Raw genomic sequence first — 14,324 nt, forward strand, 5'->3', positions numbered from 1 at the left:
TATTTTCAATAGGCAAACTCTGTCGCACCCTAAAGACCTTTGCCATGGCAAAAAGCAGGAATAATAGCCAGGGTGAATAAAGTCCTCGGTGCTATATGAGCTAGATGACAACAGAAGGGAGATGAAATGTAAATGGTCCGCCTAAAGCAACACTCAGTTAAGCAGCAGATGTAACGTCCTCTGTTTAACAAGGCCTTTCCAAGCAAAGGTCAAGTCCTTGGCTGCTCGTAGTCATAAACACAGCCTGAAGATTTCAGTATATCTTTCTGCTACGATTGGATAAAGAGAGTTAAAGCACTGTCAATCCCTCGCCCCACATGACCCCAATAAAACTGCTGCTTAACCTTTGGTGCGCTTCTAACCCTTTAAGTAACCCTAGCTAGCCTTTCGCCATTTAAGCGAAACGTGTCACAACTGAAAATGCCTAGAGACCCAGAACCCTTTATTACCCTGAATAAAATCCTGTTCAGATTAGTCTGAAATGATAAAATAGGGCAATAGCTCCCAAATCTTTCCTTAGACAGCGCTTTTCTAGCGATAGGATATTCTGCTTGGGAAGCGAGGTTGGGCGTGTTTAAACTTTTTACATTTGCTTGAGTTTACGAGGTACACAAGACAGACCTATAAAGCTGATTCAATACAGGCCTTAAGCCAGAAAAAGAACATTCTAGGACGCTAAGAAAACAGATATATAATGTACTGATAGTGAAATCCTGTTAAGTAAAAATAAGAGAGGGGGGGCCTCCATTTGGCCTCAGCACTATGGTAAATTATACCAAGGGAGCCCAGGGTTATGTGATGTCATACTGTCAGCGTCCCAAGCCTCCTTCTGGTAATCCCTCATTAATATTAACGATGTTCAGTTCCTCACCGTTAAGGGAAAAGAACTTCTTTCAATTCAAATAAAAACTAACTGGACTTTCATGTATCGAGCAATGGATTGGTTTGGAATAGGATCTGGATTTATTAAAATGATTCAAACCTTGTATAGTTCCCCTTCTGCCAGGCTATATATTAACACTACATTTTCAGAGCGTTTTTCTCTGGCGAGGGGAGTTAGACAAGGATGTCCCTTGTCTCCTTTGCTTTTTGATATTGGCAGGAGAGATACAGGGAATTCCATATGCAGGTCGGGATTATAAGGTTTCGGCCTATGCAGATGATATCTTCCTTCATTTGAAGAATCCTGAATCTACCATCCCGCATTTACTGGAATTGATTGACCGACTTGGTAAATTTTCTGGTTACAAAATAAATTGGAGTATATCGGAGGTTCTTCCGTTAAATGTACATTGTGTAAAAGGCTTATTTGATTTGTTCCCGTTCCTTTGGAAGGAAGAGGGCATAAAATATTTGGGTGTTATGATTCAGAGAACATTGGAAGACACAATGACAGTAAATGAATAATCCCTATTATTGAAAGTTAAAGAAATGTGTGAGCATTGGAACCCTTTACATCTGACTTGGTGGGGGAGAGTCCAGACTATCAAAATGATGATTCTGCCTGTAGTTTGCTATCAAATGAGTATGCTGCTGATTTATTTTCAAGGGTCCTTTTATAAAAAACTGAATGGAATTCTCACAAAATTTATTTGGCTGGGTAAAACTGCTAGAATTGCTTTAGTATCCTTGCAAAAACCACAAACGGTGGGGGGAGGAGGGGGGGATAAATTTTCCAAATTTTTATAGATATCATCAAGCTTTCATCATGCGACAGGGTATGTATTGGATCCTTTTTGAAGTCTTGGAGTATCTTCCGAATTGGCTGATTTTAGAATGGCAACTCATGTCCCCATTGTGGTTGAGCCACATTTTGAGTATTAAGTTACCCCAAATTTTTGCCACATGGAAAACCTTAAAATTCATCAACAACTTAACATCTATACCAGTATAACAATCCACGTGTCAATCCTTATGGTTGAACTCCAAGATTCAAATTGGCGAGTCTAAGATCCTCTGGAAGCATTGGCTGCGGTCCTTTATCAGCGCCTCTACCATCTTTCATGGTACTGAGGTCAGAATCACCGGTCTGTAGTTTCCCAGATCTCCCCTCAAACCTTTTTTGAAGATTGGCGTAATATTCGCCACCTTCCAGTCTTCCGGAATCTTTTCCGATTTGATCGGCAGATTGGCTATTAGTTGAAGCTGTTCAGCTATAGTCCCTTTCAGTTCCTTGATGACCCTCGGATGGATGCCATCCATTCCTGGGGATTTATCGCTCTTATGCTTATCGATCTGCCTGCATACCGTCAACCCTGTCAGTTTCCCGTCTTCGTTTCCAGCATATAGTCTGATGGGTTCTGGTATGCTATGTATCTACTCTTCAGTAAATACAGACGCAAAAAAATGTGTTCAGTTTGTCGGCGATTGCTTTGTCCTCCTTTAGCACTCCCTTTATTCCATGGCCATCCATGGTCTTATGTTCTTAAGTGGTTGAAGTTGAAGCAGGCCATTAAGAAGGGGTTCCCTGATTGGCAAAATTTAAAAAATCTGTATAGCTTGCTGGGCCTATGTTTCCAGACAGATTTGCTAGGGCATCAGGCATCCAAGTGGTATAAATTAATATCTGATAATATAACTAAAAAACCAAAAACAAGTTTGAGAGACATTTGGAGCATTGAGATTAAACAGCAGATTTCTGCTACTCAATGGCCACGGATTTGGACTTGGAGGATGAGATGTACAGCATCAGCATCTATGAGACAAACTTGGCTATTTTTGTTACATAGAGTTTTTGGACCCTAATAGATGCTGGCACTGTCATCTTGAAATAGGGACACTGGATCATTTGTTGTTCTATTGTCTGTTGATACTCAACTTTTGGGGCTCCTTTTACTAAGGTGCGCTAGCGTTTTTAGTGCACACACGACATTACCACCGCTAAACCGCGCAGTACGCTTCTAAATTAATGCCAGCTCAATGCTGGCGTTAAGGTCTAGCGCGCGCGGCAATTTAGCGTGTGCTATTCCGCGCATTAAGGCCCTAACGCACCTTAGTAAAAGGAGCCCTTGGAGATCTATATGGGGGCAAATCAATTTGATTCTGGAATCCTCATTTCCATTGACCTATGAGATGGTGAGACCTACTTCCGGTGCAGGTGGTCAAGGCCACCAGCGTTCTCGACTTTAAGAATAAATGGGACATCCACGTGGGGTCCCTACGAGGGTCGAGTTAAGGTACTAGGTCATTAGCACTCAGACCTAATGGGGTGGGTCAGTAGAGTGGGCAGACTTGATGGGCTGTGGCCCTTTTCTGCCGTCATCTTTCTATGTTTCTATGTAATATGTGGGACATCATTACAGACCAAACCTCCATTAAATAGGCATAGGAGTAGGCTCTTTATGATTATGAGTGGGATAGCCATGCAAATGATCACTAAAAATTGGAAAAATTGGGACAGACTCCAGTTTGGTGAGAATTTTTATGTTTATATTATAAATATGAGCAAAATTAGTGGAGACCCTAAATCAGTGTTCAAAATCAAAAATCCTCATTTTATCATAACTAATGTAGAACCCTGTCTAATTATAGATAATGCATGGCAGCGGCAACCTATTAACAGTTTTCTGAATAATCCCCCGTTGTCACTGGCAATAATATCAAGTTCTGGCACTTCCCCTGAAGAAGCCCGTTGGTGTGAAACGGATCAGGCCTCCATTGGGTCCAAAAGATAAGTGCTTGTATATAGTTTCATTACAATGCCAGATTGCTGATAGTTGCCTGCTCTTTATTGAAAATTTGAGAGAAATTGATGCTAGATATTTAAATTATTGATGAATATAAAGTATTTAAAAGCAAATATATTTATAAAAACAAAATCTAATTAATTAAAAAAATAACAACAGAGGTTTTGACCTGCGATGATACCCTAACCCTAAATTCGAGTCCTATTGATTGGATCCCAAGGGTTGTTTGAGGTCTTTATCCCTCTGTTTTATAAAAATATGATGCATTATCTATAATTAGACAATGTTCTACATTAGTTATTATATTACAAATATGAGCAAAATTAATTTGGAAACATCGTGCCTTAATAAGCAGTTTAAATTAACTTGGGGTCCATTGACAAATTTTGTTCATTCTGATTAGTTGAATTATTCCATTATTTCTCCTTTTATATTGCATATCCAGGATGGGTGGGAGGGAGGGAGGGAGGGTTATATACTTAACCAGTGTTGTCTGGGATTTTAATTTCATGTATAATTTAAAGCATTTCTTTTTGTTCTCAAACTAGGGTGGGAGGGGATAATTATTTTGTATTAATTTCTGATTGATTGTAAGTGCTTTCTCTGATGATAATTGTATGTATAATTTGAAAGCATTGTTCTAGATTTGAAATTCAATAAAGATTTTTAAAAAATAAATAAGAGAGGGGCTTTGGGGATGATGGCAATTTTCAAAACCATTGGTGAGGATAGAAAACGGTGCACAGGAATCCACTACCCATGTTCCCACCATGAAGCAATATCATGATTGCAGTCACCAGAGCTAGACAGATTCCCCAAAAACTTGCTTTCCTCTCGTGATGGAAAACAAGGTATTAAAGGCTCCTGCCCCTCTTTGAAGGGCCATTGTCTCTGTTCCTTCTTTTTCCTGTCTCTTTTATTCTCTTTCTCTCTCATTCATTTTCTCTTATTTATTCTCCCTGTCTCTTGATTTCTCAGTTGTTGTTTTTTTCCGTTCTTCTTCTTCTTGGATCTCCACCTCTTGTGTCCAAGTCTATAACGACTCATCTGGCCACCACTTTCATCGTATACCTTTAAGTTATCCAAGTACCTCTAGTCTTGTATTTCATTTCATTTATTAACATCCAATATAGCACACAAAGAAAGGGAATACTAAATACACAAGAAACCAAATATCACCCAATAAAGAGTGTAGACGCTTGAAGAGCTGGGACATATATTTTTTTATTCCAGATGAAAAAAACTAAAGACCTGACAGTGTTTCGGCTTTTAGCCTGCCTCAGGAGTTTTTGGTGAAATCATACAATTTCTCTTTCTTATGTCTCAATTTGGAAAACAACTGTTTTCAACAATTGACAGGAGTGAGTGAATCTTGTTCTCTTTCTCTGTTCAGACTTTCGGAAAGTTGTCTTGAGTCTTTTTCATCTGGAATAAAGAAATATATGTCCCAGCTCTTCAAGCGTCTAGTCTCTTTATTGGATGATATTTCATTTATTAACTAAATATAACCGGGGATTCAATTGAGTAAATCAAAATGTATACAAGAACTTATTGAAATCAAATTTTAGTAGCAGGACATCATTCACACCACATTTAACAAAGACCTTAAGGCTACACACTCTCAGTAAAACAACATATGAAAAATAATATAAATATAAGACAACGGAGAAAAATGAACCTCAATTGTGAGAGGCCAGGACTACACAAGTGCCTGAGCCAACTCACATCATCACGGGTTCATAAAAAAACTCCGTGTACATTTAAATGATTCTCATTCATAAGTTTTATCAAAAACTCTTTTTCTTTTTCAAACTTTTTCGTGTGAGCCCAGTCAGCAGTATTAATGATCTGTTTTTCAGTGTGAACCGGAACCAAGCTAACCAAAAATTTAATGAGGGCAACAGCTCAACTTCACAGGTGTAAGTAGTTGTAGAAGCCTGAAAATAATGCCAACAATAAGAGAAAAAAACATTCACTCATCTGGAAAAACAAGATGGTTCCAAAGATTCCTCGTGTCCCCGACACGAACTGAGGAATCTTTGCTCTGGAATTTATTGCTGGAGAATGTGGTGAAATCAGTTAGCTTAGGAGGGTTTATAATAGGTTTAGATAATTTCCTACAAGAGAAGCCCATAGGCCATTATTGAGATGGCCTGGGGAAATTCACTGCTTATTCCTAGGATAAGCAGCATAAAATCTGATTTACTCCTTGGGATCTAGCAAGGTACTTGGGACCTAGGTTGGCCACTGTTGCAAGCAGGATGGTGGGCTTGATGGACCTTCAGTCTGTCCCAGTATGGCAACGCTTATGTTCTTATGTGAACCAAGTATAGGATAATCGAGCCATTGTGACATCATTGATGAGTTTGGCTCTTAGGCATTGGTGGAATAAGGCATTACGACATCACAATCTCAGCTCTGGAATATTGCTACTATTTGGCTTTCTGCCAGATACTTGGGACCTGGGTTGGCCACTGTTGGAAACAGGACGCTGGGTTTGATGGACTTTTGGTCTGTCCCAGTAAGGCAGTACTTTTGTTTTCTACAGGAAGTGATTCACCGGTTGTTAAGGTGAGGTTCTGGAAGGGAACTGTGTCATTATTCTTAAACCAAACCACCTTAGTTAGTCAAATGTCTATTGCTGATCTGCTCAGGGTGATGAAGAGTATCAGATATTCCAGTTTATAAAACATCAAACTCTTTACCAGCGATGCTTCTCAAAAAGCATTATTTGGATGTCAAGTCCAGGTTACTGTGCCTAGCAGTTGGTTTGGTTGTTTGTCCCACACTTATTCCCACTTTTTCTTCTTAAGGAGTTAACTCTCACTCAAAACAGCAAAGTAGACCATCCTTGACACATTCCTGGCTATGATAAAGCCTAATGCCAAACATGGGGTTTTAGAATATAAGAAATGGCTAATTTCTCATGCTTTTGCTTACCATAAGTTCACCGTATGATGAAAGCAGGCCTGCTCCATATGCTTTTATACTTCCATTTTGTTTGCAGAGACCAAACTCAATTGTGAACCAATATAGCTGAAATAAAAAAAGATGTGCCTTAAGATTTATATGCATACCCCAGTCATGGTACATGGGCTTGTCATGCTACTGGGGGCTTCAGCTTGTGTAAAGCTGAAAGCTATGCTATCGGCAGTTTCACTACCAGCAGGGCCTCCCAAGGTGGACAGGTTTCAGCGGAGATGTTAGACTAACGATGTACCACCCGTCTGGGCAGCAGCAGGTGAGCAGTGTTGGAAGGGGAGGATCATGTTTGGTGTGACAACAGCGAAAACATTGAACTCTGAATTTCATCAAGTCACTAGGTCTCAAACACGAGTTGATGGCACCTAACATGCATACTAATTTGCATGATTAAAGCTATTAGCAGCTAAAGTAGCTCTTTGCTCTGTTCACGGCAGATAATGTATAATCTGTACTTACTGTGGCCAGCTTCTCAATATCAGTATCTGAGGCTCCAAGTGAAGCAAGTCCAATTTCCTAAAGAAAAGAAAATCAAAATTGCATTTTAGAACATAAGAAGAATAAGAACATTGGGTCAGCCCAATGGTCCATCAAGCTCAGTAGCCTGTTCTCATGGTGGCCAATCCAGGTCAAAACCCAAGAAAGTAGCAACATTCCATTCAGAATCCTAAAGATTCTGGAATCCCAAAGAGTAACATAAGATTCCAAAACCCCAAGGAGTAGCAACATTCCATGCTACCGATCCAGGGCAAGCAGTGGCTTCCCCCATGTCTTTCTGAATAACAGACTATGGACTTTTCCTCCAGGAAATTGTCTAAACCTTTCTTAAAACCAGCTATGCTATCCACTCTTACCACAACCTCTGGCAATGCGTTCCAGAGCTTAACTATATGTAGTTATATTGTATGGAACTGAGGACTCTAGATACCTGCTGATCATGTGATCTCCTTAAGCTGCTCGAAAGTGCATGGGCCAGGGTATTTTAACATATATCAAGAAACTAAGGGGGGTAAAAAAGCCAAAGGATGAGGACGAGGAGCTATGAGGGGCCGCTGAAAAGTTCTCAGCCCAACCAGCAAAGTTAGGGCAATCTCCATCAAGGGCTATACATTTAGTCCACTGATTTTCCACATTTTTCATTTCAGATTTTTTCGACAGAATGGGCTCTGCTAAAACATAAACAACAAAACACATTTCATTCATTTAGTCTGTTAAAACATTTCTAAATTTCATAACCAGGTCCAGGTCTAGGTCCAGGTCTTGTTGGTCACTACTGGGTCCTCCCTGACCCTCATTAGTGCCTCCGAGTCTTCTGGCAGCTTCTGGTACCATTACTAGTCTCTCCGCAGGTTGCCACTGGTCCTGACGGTCCCTCCGCCTGTTAAAACATTTCTAAATTTCATAACTAGGTTCAGGTCCAGGTCTTCTTGGTCACTACTGGGTCATCCCTGACCCTCATTGGTCCTCCGAGTATTCTGGCAGCTTCTGGTACCATTACCAGTCTTTTCGCAGGTTGCCACCAGTCCTGACGGTCCCTCCACCTGCCACTCACCAGTCACCTTCAACCAATGATCTCTGGAGCTACAGGTTGCTTCCTATGGGATCTTCTGATGGTCTACTGGTTGCCACCGGTCCTGCCGATCCCTCTGCCAGTCACTCACCAGTCCTTGTCAGCCTAGGACTTCCACTTTTCTGACTGTTCTTGTGGGGCCACCACTGGTCCCTTACTCCATGGTCTCTTGAGTCCCCATGGGTCCTGAATACTTCACCAGTCCCACTGCCTCTCATAAAGCCTGAGCCCCCCCCCCCCCCAGACTACAGGCTCTACTGGGCCCTCTGGCTACTCCTTCTTCCAGGCCTTCTCACAGTTGCTCAGTCATCTTTCCCTGGATGCACATACCCAAAACCTTCTGGACCCAACTGTACACCACACTAATAGTCCTTATGCCTGCAGGTGTCACCATTATGATGGTCCAGTAGGTTTTGTGTAGGTTTTGGAGTGCTTACACTTTCCACCACAAGTGTACTAGTTAGAGTGGGATGTGGGCCTGGGTCTCCTTCTCTGGAGTCCATTGCAAGGACCACCAGGTGACTCCAGAGACCTGCTTGCTGCTTTAATAGGACCAACCATCCCATCAGAAACTATCATACAAGCAGGTATGTACTGTTTCATTCACATCTTTGGGGGTGGTAGGGGGTCATTTACCACTAAGGGAGTGTGGAGTGTTTACATCCCTCCAGTGCAACACGCAATGAAAGGGAATGCATAGTACACAACAAACAAAATATCACCCAATAATGAGTGTAGACGCTTGAAGATCTGGGACATATATCCCTTTATTTCATAGAAAAGAGACCTGACACTATCAGTGTTTCGGCTCTTAGCTTGCCTCAAGGGGTACATCCCTCCAGTGGTCAACTGGTCAGTTTGGGCACCTATTTGGCACTTATTTGTTATTAAAACAGGTCTAGCTCCAAACCTCCAAATTGTGCCTTGAATGTAATTGCAGCCCTTTATTTGGCATTGCTGCTCAAAAGCAACATGTGTTTCCATGGCTCTTATGGGAGATCTGCATCTCCAAATGCCTGTTACTTGACACTGTTGCTCTCGTTCAACATCAAGTTACGTAAAGCAGCCATTTCACCATCTGCCAATTAAAGGGTTAAATATTTGATTAAGAACATAAGAAATGCCTCCGCTGGGTCAGACCTGAGGTCCATCGCGCCCAGCAGCCCGCTCACGCGGCGGCCCAACAGCTCCAGGACCTGTGCAGTAATCCTCTATCTATACCCCTCTATCCCCTTTTCCAACAGGAAATTGTCCAATCCTTTCTTAAACCCCAGTACCGTACTCTGCCCTATTACGTCCTCTGGAAGCGCATTCCAGGTGTCCACCACACGTTGGGTAAAGAAGAACTTCCTAGCATTCGTTTTGAATCTGTCCCCTTTCAACTTTTCTGAATGCCCTCTTGTTGTTTTATTATTAGAAAGTTTGAAGAATCTGTCCCTCTCCACTCTCTCCATGCCCTTCATGATCTTGTAAGTCTCTATCATATCCCCTCTAAGTCTCCTCTTCTCCAGGGAAAAGAGACCCAATTTCTCCAATCTTTCTCTATCTATCTCTCTCTATTTCTCTCTGTCTCCCTTTCTCTCTCTCTTTCTGTCCCTCTCCACTCTCTCCATGCCCTTTATGATCTTGTAAGTCTCTATCATATCCCCTCTAAGTCTCCTCTTCTCCAGGGAAAAGAGACCCAATTTCTCCAATCTTTCTCTATCTATCTCTCTCTATTTCTCTCTGTCTCCCTTTCTCTCTCTCTTTCTGTCCCTCTCCACTCTCTCCATGCCCTTTATGATCTTGTAAGTCTCTATCATATCCCCTCTAAGTCTCCTCTTCTCCAGGGAAAAGAGACCCAATTTCTCCAATCTTTCTCTATCTATCTCTCTCTATTTCTCTCTGTCTCCCTTTCTCTCTCTCTTTCTGTCCCTCTCCACTCTCTCCATGCCCTTTATGATCTCGTAAGTCTCTATCATATCCCCTCTAAGTCTCCTCTTCTCCAGGGAAAAGAGACCCAATTTCTCCAATCTTTCTCTATCTATCTCTCTCTATTTCTCTCTGTCTCCCTTTCTCTCTCTCTTTCTGTCCCTCTCCACTCTCTCCATGCCCTTTATGATCTTGTAAGTCTCTATCATATCCCCTCTAAGTCTCCTCTTCTCCAGGGAAAAGAGACCCAATTTCTCCAATCTTTCTCTATCTATCTCTCTCTATTTCTCTCTGTCTCCCTTTCTCTCTCTCTTTCTGTCCCTCTCCACTCTCTCCATGCCCTTTATGATCTTGTAAGTCTCTATCATATCCCCTCTAAGTCTCCTCTTCTCCAGGGAAAAGAGACCCAATTTCTCCAATCTTTCTCTATCTATCTCTCTCTATTTCTCTCTGTCTCCCTTTCTCTCTCTCTTTCTGTCCCTCTCCACTCTCTCCATGCCCTTTATGATCTTATAAGTCTCTATCATATCCCCTCTAAGTCTCCTCTTCTCCAGGGAAAAGAGACCCAATTTCTCCAATCTTTCTCTATCTATCTCTCTCTATTTCTCTCTGTCTCCCTTTCTCTCTCTCTTTCTGTCCCTCTCCACTCTCTCCATGCCCTTTATGATCTTATAAGTCTCTATCATATCCCCTCTAAGTCTCCTCTTCTCCAGGGAAAAGAGACCCAATTTCTCCAATCTTTCTCTATCTATCTCTCTCTATTTCTCTCTGTCTCCCTTTCTCTCTCTCTTTCTGTCCCTCTCCACTCTCTCCATGCCCTTTATGATCTTGTAAGTCTCTATCATATCCCCTCTAAGTCTTCTCTTCTCCAGGGAAAAGAGTCCCAGTTTTTCCAATCTCTCAGCGTATGAAAGGCTTTCCATCCCCTTAATCAGTCGTGTCGCTCTCCTCTGAACTCTCTCGAGTAACATCATATCCTTCTTAAGGTACGGCGACCAATACTGGACGCAGTACTCAAGATGCGGCAGGATAACTTCTTTCATTCTGATTATGGCAGAAAAAACATCCAAGTCGTAAACCCACCCTAGTCCTGCCTACCCCTTGCCTCCAAAACGCCCCCTTGAGATCTAGATGAACTACAGACAAACAGCATAGAAATCCATCTAGAAAATAGGTTTCGATAAATACCGAATTGGAAGGGTCTGGGGAGAAAGATGTCCATCTGCTCCTTATGCCACTTTTTGGACATTTTTTTTCTCCTTTGAATTGTCTTGCACTGAGTTGTTTTCGCACAATTGTCCGCGCGCATTTGACTTGCCACCTGTGTTTTGTTAATCTACTGCTTGACATTGAACCACTGCTAGCTCACATAAGAACTAAACTAAACCTTAAGTTTATATACCGCATCCTCTCCATGATTATAGAGCTTGGCACAGTTTACAGGAGCTTAATATATAGAAGGAACACCATAGTGGGGGTTAGAGATTGAGTATAGAGGGAAGAAAGCATTACATTTTTGCGAATAGCCTAGTTTTCAGATGCTTTCGGAATAGTTGGAAGGAGCCCAAGTTGGAAGATTCCGTAGTGGGGGCAGTACAGTTATTCCAAAGCTCAGTGATTCTGAAGAAGAGAGATTTCCCTAATTTTCCCGCACAGAAGATGCCTTTTAACGAGGGGAAGGATAGTTAAAGTTTTTGGGTGGATCTGGTGGTATCAGGACTCGAGGAATTCCAAGATAGTGGAATTAGGGGAGGGAGGATGCCCAGGACAGGATTAACCAATAGGCCAAGTAGTGCCAAGTAGTGCCAACTAGTGCCTATTCGTCGAGGGCACCTAGGCACCCAAGTACACTGGGCCCCCCTGCCCCGCCCCACCCCACCATGCGCCCAGGTGGGCCTGAAATGGTCAGGGGGCCCGATGAAGGAGGGCATCAACATTGTTTTTTCCAAACGGCGATGGGCCCCTCCAGCATCGATAGGCAACGCGGCCCCCCTCCCCATCGACAGAAATTAAGACAAGCAAGCAACGCAGGTAAGAAAGGCAACGGGAACTGTAATTGTGCAAGCGGTGCTGCTTGCCCAAAACTTCCCTCTGATGCAGCTTCTTGATTCCGCCTGGGCGCATGGTGGGGTGGGGCGGGGCAGGGGGGCCCAGTGTACTTGGGTGCCTAGGCGCCCTCGACGAATTAATCCTGCCCTGAGGATGCCGTGTAGGATCTTAAAAGCTAGGCAGGCACATTTACAATGAAATTACTGGAAATTACTGGAAGCCAGTGAAGTTTGGACAGAAATGGGTCAGATCTGTGGTCCATCGTGCCCAGCAGTCCACTCCCACGGCAGCCCTTAGGTCAAACACCAGTGCCCTAACTGAGACTAGCCTTACCTGCGTACGTTCTGGTTCAGCAGGTAAGGCTAACTTTGTCTTGAATCCCTGGAGGGTGATTTCCCCTATAACAGCTTATTTAAAACTTTTTTTAATATACCATTGAAGCGAACTACACAGTTTATTTACATCAATAATAACATGCATAAAATAACAGACAAACTATAATCTTTAAAAAAACTCCATAGTTAACAGTTTCTTCCCTTCGCGCGGCAGTCAAATACATCACAAGAGTGCAGTGACAAACAGTGAAGTTTTTAATTGTCTCTTAAATTGCAACCGGTTTACACATAGTCGTAAATGGCCTACCAAAGCGTTCTATGATCATGTCACGCCACTAATGATTAAATCACACTGGCTTCCTATTTCCCACCGAATTAACTTTAAGATTCTATTTTTAGTATTTCAAGTACTAATCTTTAACGAACCACAATTTATGTCAAGAATGATTATTCCATACAATGCCCCACGCTCTCTACGATCATCTTCTTCAAACTTACTAACAATTCCCTCTTTGAAAATCGTTGGCACAAGAAGAAATGATATGTTTTCTGTTATGGCCCCTAAATTGTGGAATTCTCTGCCAAATTATATTAGAAATGAAAAAGATATTTCATCTTTTAAAAAATTATTAAAAACTTTTTTGTTTCAAGACGCTTTTGATATGTAATATGGCCTATCTTGGACCCCTTACATATTGCTACAAATATCAAACTCATTAACCCCCCTCCCTCCCTATTGTTTTTTTCCTTTTATGTAATTTCCAATAGAGAATAAAGTTGTAACTTTTCCCTCCTTTCCTTCTTCAATCATGTCTGTCTCTAATATGATTGCCAAAATGTTAATTGATTTATTTAGTTTGTATGGTGTTTAGTTTGTCCAATTGTATGTGAGACCACTATCTAGTGGCTTTTTAAATTGTACATCGCTTAGAAAATTTGTATAAGCGATTCATCGAATGGTAATAAAACTTGAAAACTTGAAACTTCTACATCTCAATACCAGCAATGTCATTAGATCGTCAAAAATTTTTAAAAAAATGACTTCAAAAATATAGACGCTAAACTATAAATATATACCTGTGAGAACTGTGCAAATTCTTTATCTGCTAGCATTGGAACATGACCCAACAATTCATGACAGCAGTCACTGAAAGAAAACATACATTTGTAAATACTTATATTTATGTATTATTTTAGATGTTTGCCTATTGCTATTTTTAAGTTCCTTTTCCCAGGCCCTAGGTGCAAAATATATATTTTTATTATAACCACAGAAAGGAAATATATCAAATTCCCTATCCTTATTCCTAATTTTGTGAATTTTAATGTCTGGATGTTATATTGTAACCTGTTAGATTAGATAGAAATTGCAGGATATAACTAAATAAATAAATAAAGTTGTCTCAGAAAGCTAAACAAAATGAAAAATTATCTTTATTTAAATTAAAATTATACAAAAGCATAACAGGACAACATACATTATAACATTCTGTAAGTAATGTGTATGTGTGCCCCCACCTTACGTTCGTAATGAATCTATCTCCTTTCAATTTTAGAGGGTGCCCTCTCATTCTCCCTACCTTGGAGAGGGTGAACAACCTGTCCTTATCTACTAAGTCTATTCCCTTCAGTACCTTGAATGTTTCGATCATGTCCCTTCTCAATCTCCTCTGTTCGAGGGAGAAGAGGCCCAGTTTCTCTAATCTTTCGCTATACGGCAGTTCCTCCAACCCCTTAACCATCTTAGTCGCTCTTCTCTGGACCTTTTCGAGTAGTACCGTGTCCTTCTTC

The 14,324-nt window shown here is 41.4% G+C and overlaps 1 protein-coding gene across 1 annotated transcript in view; it reads right to left on the bottom strand.

The window, feature by feature from the left end:
* LOC117363672 (tyrosine 3-monooxygenase-like) overlaps window positions 1-14,324 on the bottom strand; it is a 56,832-nt gene that overhangs the window by 13,246 nt on the left and 29,262 nt on the right. Inside the window, exons 8-10 of the mRNA XM_033951780.1 lie at window positions 13,611-13,680; window positions 7,128-7,184; window positions 6,627-6,722 (exon numbers count right to left, since the gene is read on the bottom strand). Coding sequence (XP_033807671.1) covers window positions 6,627-6,722; window positions 7,128-7,184; window positions 13,611-13,680 — 223 coding nt within the window. The remainder of the gene's footprint in view (window positions 1-6,626; window positions 6,723-7,127; window positions 7,185-13,610; window positions 13,681-14,324) is intronic.

The sequence above is a fragment of the Geotrypetes seraphini genome, chromosome 7 (genome assembly GCF_902459505.1).
Source record: "Geotrypetes seraphini chromosome 7, aGeoSer1.1, whole genome shotgun sequence".
NCBI classification, from domain to species: Eukaryota; Metazoa; Chordata; class Amphibia; order Gymnophiona; family Dermophiidae; genus Geotrypetes; species Geotrypetes seraphini.